The 12081-nt window shown below is 50.1% G+C and overlaps 1 protein-coding gene across 1 annotated transcript in view; it reads left to right on the forward strand.

The window, feature by feature from the left end:
- Nucleotides 1-255: 255 nt before the first annotated feature.
- LOC138066509 (otoferlin-like) overlaps nucleotides 256-12081 on the forward strand; it is a 46524-nt gene continuing 34698 nt past the window's right edge. The window contains 15 exon segments of the mRNA XM_068936378.1: nucleotides 256-263; nucleotides 1111-1184; nucleotides 3013-3139; nucleotides 3444-3498; nucleotides 5229-5360; nucleotides 5860-5918; nucleotides 6319-6322; nucleotides 6832-6916; nucleotides 8290-8333; nucleotides 8335-8453; nucleotides 9766-9952; nucleotides 10311-10382; nucleotides 10384-10498; nucleotides 11229-11437; nucleotides 11846-11954. Coding sequence (XP_068792479.1) covers nucleotides 256-263; nucleotides 1111-1184; nucleotides 3013-3139; nucleotides 3444-3498; nucleotides 5229-5360; nucleotides 5860-5918; nucleotides 6319-6322; nucleotides 6832-6916; nucleotides 8290-8333; nucleotides 8335-8453; nucleotides 9766-9952; nucleotides 10311-10382; nucleotides 10384-10498; nucleotides 11229-11437; nucleotides 11846-11954 — 1399 coding nt within the window.

A 12081-nucleotide genomic window follows, 5' to 3' on the forward strand; every position in this document is an offset into this window, starting at 1 on the left:
CAGGTGCTGGAATGGGGAGGGCACTAGTGTGTGCCTGTGGCCTGGGCAGATGCCCCAGGAGCAGGGGGAGGTACAGGCCGGGGCAGAGCAGGATGCAGCCCAGAGGCAGAGAGGTGGGCATGGCCGTGCTGAGCTGCTGAGGCCAAGAAAGGATTGTGGTGGTGGTGGGGGGGTGCTGAGAAGAGGGCAACAGCAACATCTGCACTGCACAGGCAGCCCCAGCTCTGTTTTGGTGAAAACGCACCCGTTCTTGTCATGGTGCAGTGATGAGCTGCAGAGCACAGCAAACAGAGGCAGCAAACAGACACAGCAGTTTGCGCAGCAGTGTCTGGGCTCTGCCTGGGCCTTTTGTGGGCCTTGTTGGAAGTTGGGGAGGCTTTCTGGGGACCCCCGAGGAACTAGACAGTGCTTGCTGCTAGCAGGAAGGGAGAGCTAGGCAAGGACTACTGCAGGGGGCCTTGACTTAACTTCTCCTGGGAAGTTCTAGCTAGGTGGGGCTGCTGCTAACGAGCTCTCTGGGCTGGCCTGGTCAGAGGGAGTTGGGGCTTTTGTTTCAGGTGGCTCCTGATTGGGTGGGTCAAGCACCCTTGTGAGTCACTGCTGGGCAGAGGCCTATATAAGAGCCAGGCCTAGAGCCCAGCTCCCAGAGTGGGGCTGGCAGAGGCAGCAGTTTGGGCAGCAGGCAAAGAAGGTGCCTCTCCCTTTTCTGCAGTGGTGTGTCCTTCCCTGGGGCATGGTCATGACATGCTGCAGAGCACTTTCCCCAGTGGCTGTTGGAGGTGCTGCCTCAGCTGTGTGTGAGGCTTCAACCCAGACAGACCCTCAGACAGCAGATGCAGCTCTGCAGGTGTCAGGCTGCAGGGAGTGCCTGGGGCCTTTCTGTGAGGCCTGGGCTGACAGTCAGCTCTCCTGTGCAAGGTGTGCTGTGGTTGACCCTTTGTATTGCCAGATAAAGGAGCTGGGGGAGGAAGTGAGCAGGAAGTTAGCAGTCCCTCTTCTAACCTCAACCATTCTGTGATTCTGTGAAACCTCCTGTTGTCCCCTGTGTCACAGAGAACACCACTAAAAGTATAGGATACAATGAGTTCTTTCCCACGTCTTCTTCCGGAGCTGGGAAAGGAGTTTTTTTTCAGCCATGAAGCTTGGCAAGACGCGTCTACCAAAGGATGATCATCGGAAGCAAGGTAGGTGCTGGGAGGAGGTTGTTCCCTGATCCAGTACTGCTGTTCCAGGAAAGCCCCTGCTCCCATCCACTTAACGGATGAGACTCCCCCCCCGGCTGTGCCCTGTAAGTGGCACACATCAACGCTGTTGGTAACTCAGGGATTAGACAGGGAGCATTTGGTGGACAGGGTGAAGGCTGGAGAGAGGGTCTCCATGGGGGAATCTGGGAAGCAGGGATAGATGGAGAGAGCCTTACACTGAAGGCTTTGCCAGATCTCACCCGCTTTGTGAGATCATGGTGAAACCTGGAAGTCAGGTGGGCAGTTTCTGGCTTATTTTAAGGATTACTTGCAAGTGTAAGAGCAAAAAGCGTGATTTAGCCCTTTCACTGCTTCTCTGTGATGCATGGAGACCCGCATGAATAGCATTGCAGCAGCACAGTGAGAGGTAGGGCTCTGTTGCCTCAAGGTTGTCTGTTCCAAGGTCTCGATACCTGCTACAGTGCTGAAATGGGACACCTTTCTGGAAAGGCAGAAGGTGGTTAGCGATCGGAAATTTGTTGTTGTTTCCATTCGGCTCAAACTATGATGTTTCAGTGACAAAGAAATTGGGGAATGCCTTTTTGTGGAGGAAGACCAAATGTTGCTTTAGATATTCTTCATGGGCAAATCTTTGTTGTTGTTCAGCCAGCTTTTAAGAGAAGAAAGGAGGGATTTGGCCTGAGACACTATAGAGGTAGAGGCCTTGGCAGACTGTAGAGGCATAATACTGAAACCTTGGTGATCTTCCTGCCCTCCCCAGTGAAAGGGCGTTCTTCTTGTGGTGAAGACTTCACCTAAGGTGATGAGTAAAGCCATCTGGGATGCAAAGGCATGAAAAGGCTGTACTTCCAGATTGTGGAGTACATTCACATGTAGATTTACCAGTGGTGGGGGAACAGTTGCAACAACTGTTCATGTGGTCATTGCCTCACAGCTGTGTGTATCCTTCCTCCCCCTTTGCCCTCCACAGGGCGTAGTCCTCCCAGCATCCCTCCTGAGTGGTGGTCTGCTTCTTTCTGCCATCCCAGGCAGATTGCCAGTTCTGCTCGGGTCAAACAAACCCACTGAATCACTGCAAGCAGAGCTGGGAAGGTGCTGGTCTGTCCCTCCACCCACACGTGGCAGGATGGAATCTGCTTAGGTCCCTCAGTGGAAATGAGGACACTCTTTTCACACACAACTTGCTGCAGTGCCTCTCTCCACCTAGGAAAGCTTTTCCTAACATCCAGCCTAGATCCCCCTCACTTCAGCTGAGGCCCAAGGTTATTTCTGTATTATCTCACAGAACCGGGCCAGACTATGGTGAAGCAACTGATCCAAGTCTTGGATTAGCCACGAGGTAGGAAACCTGTTTCCCAAAAGCGATGTCTGTGCTCTAGGCGTGGTTTTGGTAGTATTTTCCCCTGTGCCAACGAAACAAACCAGTGACCCTAAAGCAGCTCCCCACCTCCCTTCATCCTCAGCATTGCATCACCTTATGGCAGTTAGAGCTGCAGCACATGTTCACATGCTCTTTTACCTCGTGAAGTCTGCATTGCTCATTTGTCGGATTTCAGTTTTCCAAAGCTTATTGCCTTCATGAAACTGTGCTGGCACACAGCACAGGTGGAATAATGTGTCACGCTACGCAAACCTCTTTTAAAATCCATTTTAAACCAGGTTGTCTGTGACCTGACCAGGTGACCACTGTTCTTTGTATTACCAGGAGAGGTTGATAGGATGTATTGGTTACCTTTCTCGGAGTCTTTAATTATCCACCGAGTGGAAACAACAAGAGACGTTCTTTTGTCTGTGTGCCTTTATGCAGAGGAACCTGCTGTTTTGGAAGCAGAAGACCTGGGCCGAAAAGCCATGAGACTAGGAGGTGGACTGGACCCAGACACAGTCTCCTTGGCTTCCGTCACGGCTGTAACCACCAGTGTCTCCAACAAGAGGTGAAGGCCAGATGTGAGCTTGTGCAAGCCAGGAGGTGATGGCAAACTCTCAGACGTGCCTGCTCCCCAGAGCCATGTGTCCCCTGAGCTGAGCTATGCTGGAAATCACGTTGCCCCATGCAACCGTTTTCAGAAACGCTTGAACAAAGAATGTTCAGTGGCATTTCACAGCCCCTGGAGTTTATATTCCTCTCATGCCAAGAGAGCTGGCACTGCGAGGAGTAACCCTGGGAAATGCTCTGTCACAGTCTGCAGTGAGTTCATCTGTTGTTTGACGGAGGTCTTTTTTCCTGCCCTTTGGAAGGTCCAAGCCTGATATCAAAATGGAGCCGAGTGCTGGGAGGCCGATGGATTATCAGGTAGGTGACAACGCTGTGCCCCCAACTTCAGCTCGGGGGGTTCAGAGCCCAGGGAGAGACCATTTCACAGGGAGTGTTTAAGGGGAGGAAGAGGCGAGTTGAGAACTTTTCTTTCACGCTTTCTTGGACCACAACTATCAGCAGAGTAGTTACTTGAGGAGCTGAATCTCTTAGTTGAAGCCTTTGTCCCCGATGGCCTGTGGGACAGCTCTGGGACCAGGAGGAAGGACTGACAGTCACTTGAGCAGGCCTAGGCTTGCTGGAGTCCCACCGAGGCTGTGCCTCCTCCCCGTGCAGCAGGTTATGGACCTTGGCATGGCGTTGTTGGGAGCGAGTCCAGCGCGGGTTTCAATGTACTGCGCTCACAAAAGCAACTGACAATTTGTTTGTTAAGTCTGAAGGCTGGCTCACGTGTGAACGACTGTTTCAGGTATTGTTCCTGTGGGAGGATGACTTTCAAAAAGCTGCTGTTTAAATGCTAGAGTGATAAGCTATATCTCAAGTAGTTAACTGGATTTGCTGTCCATTGTGACAAGCCCAGAAAGCCCAGCTTAATCAGGGTTTGAAGGAGGCAATCTCCAACACAGTTCTCTTAATTTCCAAAGGCTTTCAGTACCTGTTTTAGCGTTCCCAATTGACGAGGCCTGGCTGGCAGTACTCGTTGGATTTCCTCTGGTAGGTTGGTGCCTGGTTGCTGTTATCTTGTTCCTCTTCTCGTTTTCCCTGAGTCATGCTGATTCGGCAGCCGTTTACTTTTCTGTCCTTGCGTGTTAGTGCAGTAGCACGTTCCTAGGGATGTCTGGGAACAATGCAAATAATGATTTGTTGTTAAAGGTTTATTGTAGACCATATACGGCGTCCACTTCTAAATCCCACGAGAGACCAGTTGACATCAGAAGATGCAGTAGAGCAGTATGTGGAAGAGGTTTAATTATACGCATAAAAAGCCTAAAGCAAGTTGCGAGGACGACGAGGACTGAGTGTCCCTGGTTCGGGAATAGTATAATCAGAATGTAAGGAGGAGGAGGAAGGTGCAAGACGAATTATGTGCAAGACAGAGCAAGAGGTTCAGTTAATTGGCCAGTGCAAACAAGAGTATCACAAGGCTGGTTTTCATTGGGAATGGTGAGGGAACAGAGCGGTGACCTTAGCTGCTTACCTCCTCAGAAGGAGTCTGAGAGTATTCGCACCTACCTTGCTGCCCTTGAAATGAGGAAGGGATTTGAGCTGGGTTTGTTAAGCTGGTGCAGCTTTGGGTGAGGGGTAGGAGGTTGCATTTGCAGCTCAGCTCCTCTGCAGTAAGTCAGTTTGTGCAGCAATCAATGCCAGGCAGTCTTGTCCTCTTCTTTAGAGAGCTCAGCTGTCTTTTATCAGCTTCCTTTTATGAGCGGTTTACCCCTTGTATTTTTTAGCAGAAGCAAGTTAAGCCAGTTAGGGCATCAGTAGCAGAGTGTCTGCTCCCGCAGCTTAGCTAAATCTGTTCAACTTTGTGCCTTACGTGCTCTTGGAGCAGAAGAGCCATCTGAACGGACAGGGCTGCTCTGATGCTCCTACCTCCCATGCCATGCCGCAGCTCTCTCAGGCTTGTAGGAGCAGCCCTGTCTCTTTTGTGTGATGAAGAGAGACTACCCAGCTGCCACCCCGGCACTGAAAGCACCTTGGAGAGGAGAGCCAGGTGGAGGCACGGTTTAGGGCAGCCGAGGTGGAGGTCCATGAATCTCTCTCCCCAGGTCAGCATCATAGTCATTGAGTCACGGCAGCTGGTTGAGCTCAACATGGACCCCGTGGCCTGTGTGGAGGTTGGAGATGAAAAGAAATGCACGTCCATGAAGGACTTGACTAATTGCCCTTACTACAATGAGGTGAGCTGGATTTTTCCTGAGGTGCTGCTCCAGGCTCGTTGCTCCTCAAGGCCTACACTGCAGTTTGACAGCAAATTACATTTATTTGACTTTGTTTTTTTTTTCTTTTTCTTCTGTTAGTAAGTAAGATGGAGTAAGATGAAATCGCAAACCATGCAGAAGGAGGGATGAAACCTTGGCCCTCTGGTATTTTACAAAATGGTGACAAAGAACCAAAGCAAGACAAAACCCCTCACTTGATCAGTTTCAAATTAAATGAGCCTGTGCCCACTTTCTGAGTCTTTCCAAGAAGTTAATGCTTTATTTTAGTTTCTGAGATCACTGATGCTGTCAGTTGTTGGGCTGACGTGGGTCCCTCTGCAGCTGTGACGTGAACTGCAGGCTGTTCCTCTGCCCAGACACGTCTCTGTTGGTGGGATATGGACCATAATATTGTCCTTCAATTCAGAAGGAGCCCATGCCTGCTTCCCTGCTTTCACGCATGCTCCTTCTCTTTCAGTGCTTTGTCTTTGATTTCCATGTTCCCCCAGATGTCGTGTTCGATAAGATCATCAAGCTGTCCATAAGTGAGCATGGTTGTGTTGCCCTTTTCAGTGGGCTTTGGTGGAAACCAACCCATTTTACTTACTTGTTGGGATGGATTTAGACCCTTGATGCGAGACCTCTGGCAGGAGCGGAGGTGCTCAGTCCCTCTCTCTGAGCCCTCATGTCCTACGAGCCTCACCTCCTTTGCAGACCCCTCCAGTCCCTCTGTCAGTGTCCTTATTGCTGCAGCCACACACCCCTCCACTCGTGTTCCCTCTGTTGCTCTGTGGCTGCTCTCTGGTATTTCCTAGCTAGGCAAAACTAAGCCTGTCTCAGGATGTCTCTTTAGGCTTGGGGAGAAGCAAGAGCTTCCTGAGGCTGCCAGTGGATTCCCTGAAGCATGAGGGTGGGTACAGCTCTTGAGGAAATTCAGAAGTGTAAATAATGAGAGCAAAACAGAGGCTCCAGCTCTCCCCAGAGCCGCAAAGGAAGACTAGGAAGGAGATTTAGATTCACAGATCAAAGCAGGCTGGCTAGGAGCATCCACATCTATCCCATGCATAGTCTGGCTGTGTAATTTCTCCCAGGAAGGGAATTAAAGCATAGATTTCAAGCATCTTTGAGACACTTCCTTGAGGAGAATGTCTCAGTGTTTGTTGCCATAGTGGCTGGAACACTGCATCTTGTTTCAAAGATGATTTTTTTTTACTTTTTTTTTCCTATTGAATCCAAGTGTACACTTGCTTGCAAGACTGCTAAACAAGAGCTGCCAACCACACTGTGCTTCACACAGCACAGTGAGTGATTATATCTCCTGCCCAAACTAAGCAAGATGCATCAAATCCTTTAATGTTTGACACTGAACCGTTCTAGAAACAGCCCTACCCCTCCCAGCATGGCTGGGCACAGAAAAAGCTCTGACTTGTTGTTCTCCCTCGCTTTTCAGGTGATCCACTCAAAAAATCTCTTGCGCAGTGGGACTTTGGTAGGCTCCTTCAAGGTGGATGTTGGAACTGTTTACACCCAGCCTGGTATGTCACCACAATTTGCAAGGGGTCATATAGATGCCTACCTTCACCATCAAACAAATGTCTTGGCAAGGTAGCCAGGCAGTCACTAGTTTCCTTTGGCAACACTTAGTCAACTTAATTTTAGTATCCCAGGTGCAAGCATGTCATCTAGGCTCCTTCTGCAGTCCGAAAAGAGCCCTCAGCCTCTCCAGAAGATGGTATATCCCATTCTAGGATAAGGCATAATGCACGCAGGTAGAATTGTCCTCAGATGTGCCATTCTCTCTCCACTGACCTCCTAAGAAGCTTAGCTAGCTTGCTTAGGCAAGATGTTGACCTTTCCGAGAGCTGAAGGTCTAGCCCTGTGTGGCTGGCCTTTAGACCAAGACAGGAAGATGCCCAGTGTGCAAAGAAAGAGAGGTTAATTAGAGCTTCTGTGAGAATGTCATGTTGCTCACTGATGCTACAGCCTGCCTTGACTTAGCACAGAGGGGCCCAATGAGTGCTACTAAAATCCACTGTGCTATCGTGGGCTTTGTTTAGAGGACCTCTGTTTCAGGGAAGCCTGTTTTATAGAACCATAAAAGAAATGGGGAAGCTTTCAGCATCCTGCACTCGCTGTGTGCAGCGAAAGCAGGCATGGTTGGGATTAGTATAAAGGAGGTCCAGAAGGGTCCCTGGAGAGGTCATTCAGTCCATACCCTTGCTCTTGGGAAGGATCAGCCCTACTCCGTGACAGGCTCCCCACTGAGCTTCTGCCTGAAAAGTCACTGAATCAGTGAATCGTCTTGAACGTGTCTGGCAGACTGATGAAGCAAACCCATCTGCAGGAGAGGAGGCTAAGAAATGCCTGCTCTGTACAGAAGAGCATGGCTCCTTGGAGGGCCGAGGGCTTGCAGCATGCCAGCATAAGGAAGACCTGAAACTTCCCTTTAGAGAAGAGACATCCAGAATCACTGGGATTTTATCTTAGCTTATGCATCAGGCCTTTTTGTAGCACTCTGCCCCTCTGAAGAGTCCTGAGAGCTAAGTTTCCATTTCAGGGGTGCTCAGCAAATGATGCTGGAAGGGATCTGAAGAGAGCGTCTCTTCTGATGCACTCCACAGAAGGATGAGATCTTTCTCGCCCATCTAAGAGGCACCAGGCCTTAAAAATGTCCAGTGATGGAAACTCCACACCTCTACAAGCAGTTTATCCCATTGCTTCTCTGTCTCCAACATTGGGCAGATCCTCCCAATGGATTTTCAGGGGGTTCTGTCTGGAATTCCTCACACCTGGAGAGGTCTCTTTATGCATGCATGCAGGCTTCTGCAGTCAAGTGGACAGGCATGCCCAGTGCTCGCAGTAATTCCTGTAATTGTGATAAATGTCTGTCTTGTTCCATGGCTTTCAGAGCACCAGTTCTATCGCAAACGGGCCATCCTTTCTGACCCTGAGGGTCGGTCTCACTGCTGGACTTAAAGGTTATCTGAAGGGTGCCGTTGCCGTGGTAGGGAAAGGGGACAACATCAAGACACCACACAAAGCCAATGAGACAGATGAGGATGATATTGAGGGGTAAGGATTCGTGGAGCCAGTTTCCTGTATCCTTCCTTGGGAATGAGCTATGAGCTTTTCGTGTCACTTTATTTTGGATTATTCAGTAAGGACAGCATCCCTTCCCAATTAGGCTGACAGCCCCTCTAGTAGTCGTGCACTGCAATCAGAAGTGCCAACTAGATTGTTTCTTGGAAAGAGAAGAGTTGCTAGATTACTGATGCAAATCCTGGTCACATCACTACAGACCAGTCCTTTATATCAGTTCAGACCACCTGCTGCTGGTTGTTCACTTGTGCATACCAGCACCAGCCTGATGTGAACCAACATGATGTCCGTACTTTTTAGCTGTTGCTCCAGTTGGCCGTTGAATGGGAGCCACAGAAGTGAGGTTGAAGGGAAGATGGGAAATGATGGCTGAGGTCTCCCTACCCAGTGCAAGGACAGAGAGGAGCAGTTTGTGTAAGTGTTTGCCAGGTGATGTGAGTGGGCAGAGCTCTTCAACTCCCCAGAGCATCTGAAAGGCCATGCAAGAAGAGTCAAGCGAGTTTAAAACGTAGTTGTAGCCCTGAGTGTTTCAAGTCAATTAAATATCTCCAAGTGCGATCACAGACTTGCAAGTCCATCTCTCAGCCTCTGCCCAAGTAGTCAGCAACTAAGCTTATCACGTTAGTATCAAAAGGCTAATACAGCCTTCTTGACTTGCTGGGCACCAAGGGGCTTAGAGCAGCATGTGAACTCTTTTGGACTGTTGTTCCATGCTGCAGTCATGCTCTTATCCCACTTTATTGTGGACAAAGTTCCTTTAGAACTGTTGTTCACGGCATCCTCTGTAGCTCTCAGGGAAGAGAGAAGAAGCAAGACCTGCCACGAGAAGCCCTTTCATGGAGCTCAAGTTTCCTTCCAGTATAACCACCCCAGTTCTCCTTATACCCTGGCAGGGTATGAGGGCCTTTTCCAAAGATAAAGGCCCTTCTAACATCCCATTCATCTGGGCTGCTGCAGATGTCTAAACTAGGTAGAGATTAGTCTTCCCCTCGGCTCCACTGCTGATAATGATTATATCCCTTTTAGAAAGATGCAGGTTGTCTCTGAGGCACCTCAATGTGTTGCCATAAGGTTTCCCTTATGAAACCGCCCTTCCCCGTCCTGAATCGGGAGGGTGGGCAGGAACAGGACTATGATAAAATATAGGGCTGCAGAATGGCTACCTTTCCACCTCCTCACAGCCTGTGCCCCACAAGGGGGGCAGCTTCTCCCTCTTCTGCAAGTCTCTCCTGACAAACCTGCCAGGCCCAGGAGCTGTTTTGAGTCCTGTTTTCTGATGTTGCAGGAACCTCCTCCTTCCAGATGGGGTCCCTCCGGAGCAGCAATGGGCTCGTTTCTACCTAAAGATCTATTGAGCTGAGGGGCTGCCCCGTATGAACACCAGCCTCGTGGCCAATGTGAAGAAGGCTCTCATTGGGGAGAGCAAGGACTTGGTGGACCCCGATGTGGAGGTGTTCTTTGCAGGGCAGAAGGTGGGTGAGCTGCTTGCTATACTATTGTGACATGATAACGTGAGCAGGGCTAGCCATTGTGCAGGTTTGGGACTACGTGGCCAAGGATGATCTCAGCTGTCCTGGCATGTAGATGCTGACCTGTGTGACAAAGCTGCTTGTTTGTCCTGTGCCACGTTCCCTTCTCTTGCCCAGACTATGAGGGGGTTGCATCAGTCTGCAGTCTCCAGCAGTCTCTATTTGGGAGAAGAAAGTCCCGAGCAGAACACATGTTGCTATCATGGTCATTAGCAGGGGAGGAGTTGAGGTCTGAAAGAAGGTGGGTGGCTTGTGGGCTCAGACCCTTGTGAAACATGTGCTTTCTCCTCCCACTTGGCAGGGGAAGACATCTGTGCAGAAGAGCAGCTACGAGCCCCTCTGGAATGAGCAAATAGTCTTCACAGGAATGTTCCCCCCCATTGTGCAAGAGGATAAAGATCCAGGTCCGAGACTCTGACGAAGTCCATGATGTGGCCATTGGGACCCATTTCATTGATTGGCGGGAGGTCTCTAACGAAGGAGACAAAGGTAAAGCTAATATGAGGGGAGGACTGAGACACCCTCTTCATGGTAGAGAGAGAGGCTTCCCTTTGGCAGAGAGTTAGCAAAATAGCCCAGGCTCCTTCCCCAGCCCTGGAGACAGCTGCTCCTTGGTGGCCAGTAGGAGAGACCTTTATTCCCTGCAGTGGTTTTCTGAGATCACTGGGCACCCGTTCCCTGAAAACCAAGTCCCATAACATGCCTCCAGTCAGAAACTTGAAAGAAAAGACACCCAAGAGCAACTGGCCCTTCCAGAAAATTCATGGCCATGAATGGATGAATATGTGACAGGCTCTCATGTTCACACAGACACACATGCACACACGAATGCACACACATGCACAAATGCACTAGCGCACACGTGGGCAGGACCAATGTAAAAGCAGAGAGGGCTCTATGAAGGTGGCTAATGAGGGTTTCTCCTCTCTGTTGCCTCATGCTGGGTGGCTTGCCCAACGGAGTAGTTGTGTGTGTCTTTGACGTGGTGAGCTGCACAATCCCCCTCACTGCTGTCACCACAAAATCATCTCCATGTATTGTTGCATGTGTGTATTTTCCATGTGCACGCGCACGCACACATACGCATGCTCAATCCTGTAGTACAATACCCAGAGCAGGGAAGTGATGCCATTCCATGAGCCAGCTTGAGCCCTGAGACAAAGCCATGCCCTCCTTCTTGCACATCCCCTTCACTACGTGTGTGTCTGGTCTCCTGCAGGCTTCCTGCCCACCTTTGGCCGTGCCTGGGTGAACATGTACGGCTCCACTCGGAACTACACCCTGATGGATGAGCACCAAGATCTGAATGAGGGTCTGGGTGAAGGCATCTCTTTCTGGGCCAGGCTTTTGATAAGCCTTGCTGTGGAGATCTTGGAGATGAGTTGCTGATGTGAGTCTTCCCTGACCCTTTGGTTGCCAGTGACAAGTGCTGGGTGTTAGTGATAGTTTGCTCAGTCCCCTTGGTAGTTATGTGTGGTCTCATAGACTGAGGATTTTATTTGGTGTTGCACTAAAAGCGCTGGATCCCCCAGCATGACAACAAATCTTGCAAAGATTTTTCAGGTTTTATGGTCATTCAAAAAGAACATGCAGTGAGCCTAGACACCGAGTTCAGCCAGACACCTATCTCTTAGAAGGCTTGAGCAGAGGGAGAGAAAACCCTCGTAGTCTCCATGAAAACCTAGACAGTGGCACGTCCCCTTCATAGAGCCCGTGTAGGTGTTCAAGGTGCCGAATGTGGCCTTCTGGGACCCCCTGCCCTGTGGCTTGTTCTCCTAAGGGTCCATCCAGCTGACCTTAACCTTGTATCCTACTTGCCTGTTTTTTTTCCTGCAGAACTGTCCTGGGAAAATGGAGGAGTTCTTCCTCTTTGGAGCCTTCCTGGAAGCTACCGTGATGGACAGGAAGATTGGTGACAAACCCATCAACTCTGAGGTCACAATAGGTTGGTGGTTTTCTGAGGAGGTTGGTTTTGAAACATGCCCGGCAGAGACTGCAGGAGCCAAGGCCAAAAGCAGGCTGTTTACCCCCTCTTTCCATGCTAACATTTGACAGAGCATCCGAGGCTCTCA

The sequence above is a fragment of the Struthio camelus genome, chromosome 3 (assembly GCF_040807025.1).
Source record: "Struthio camelus isolate bStrCam1 chromosome 3, bStrCam1.hap1, whole genome shotgun sequence".
Lineage (NCBI taxonomy): Eukaryota > Metazoa > Chordata > Aves > Struthioniformes > Struthionidae > Struthio > Struthio camelus.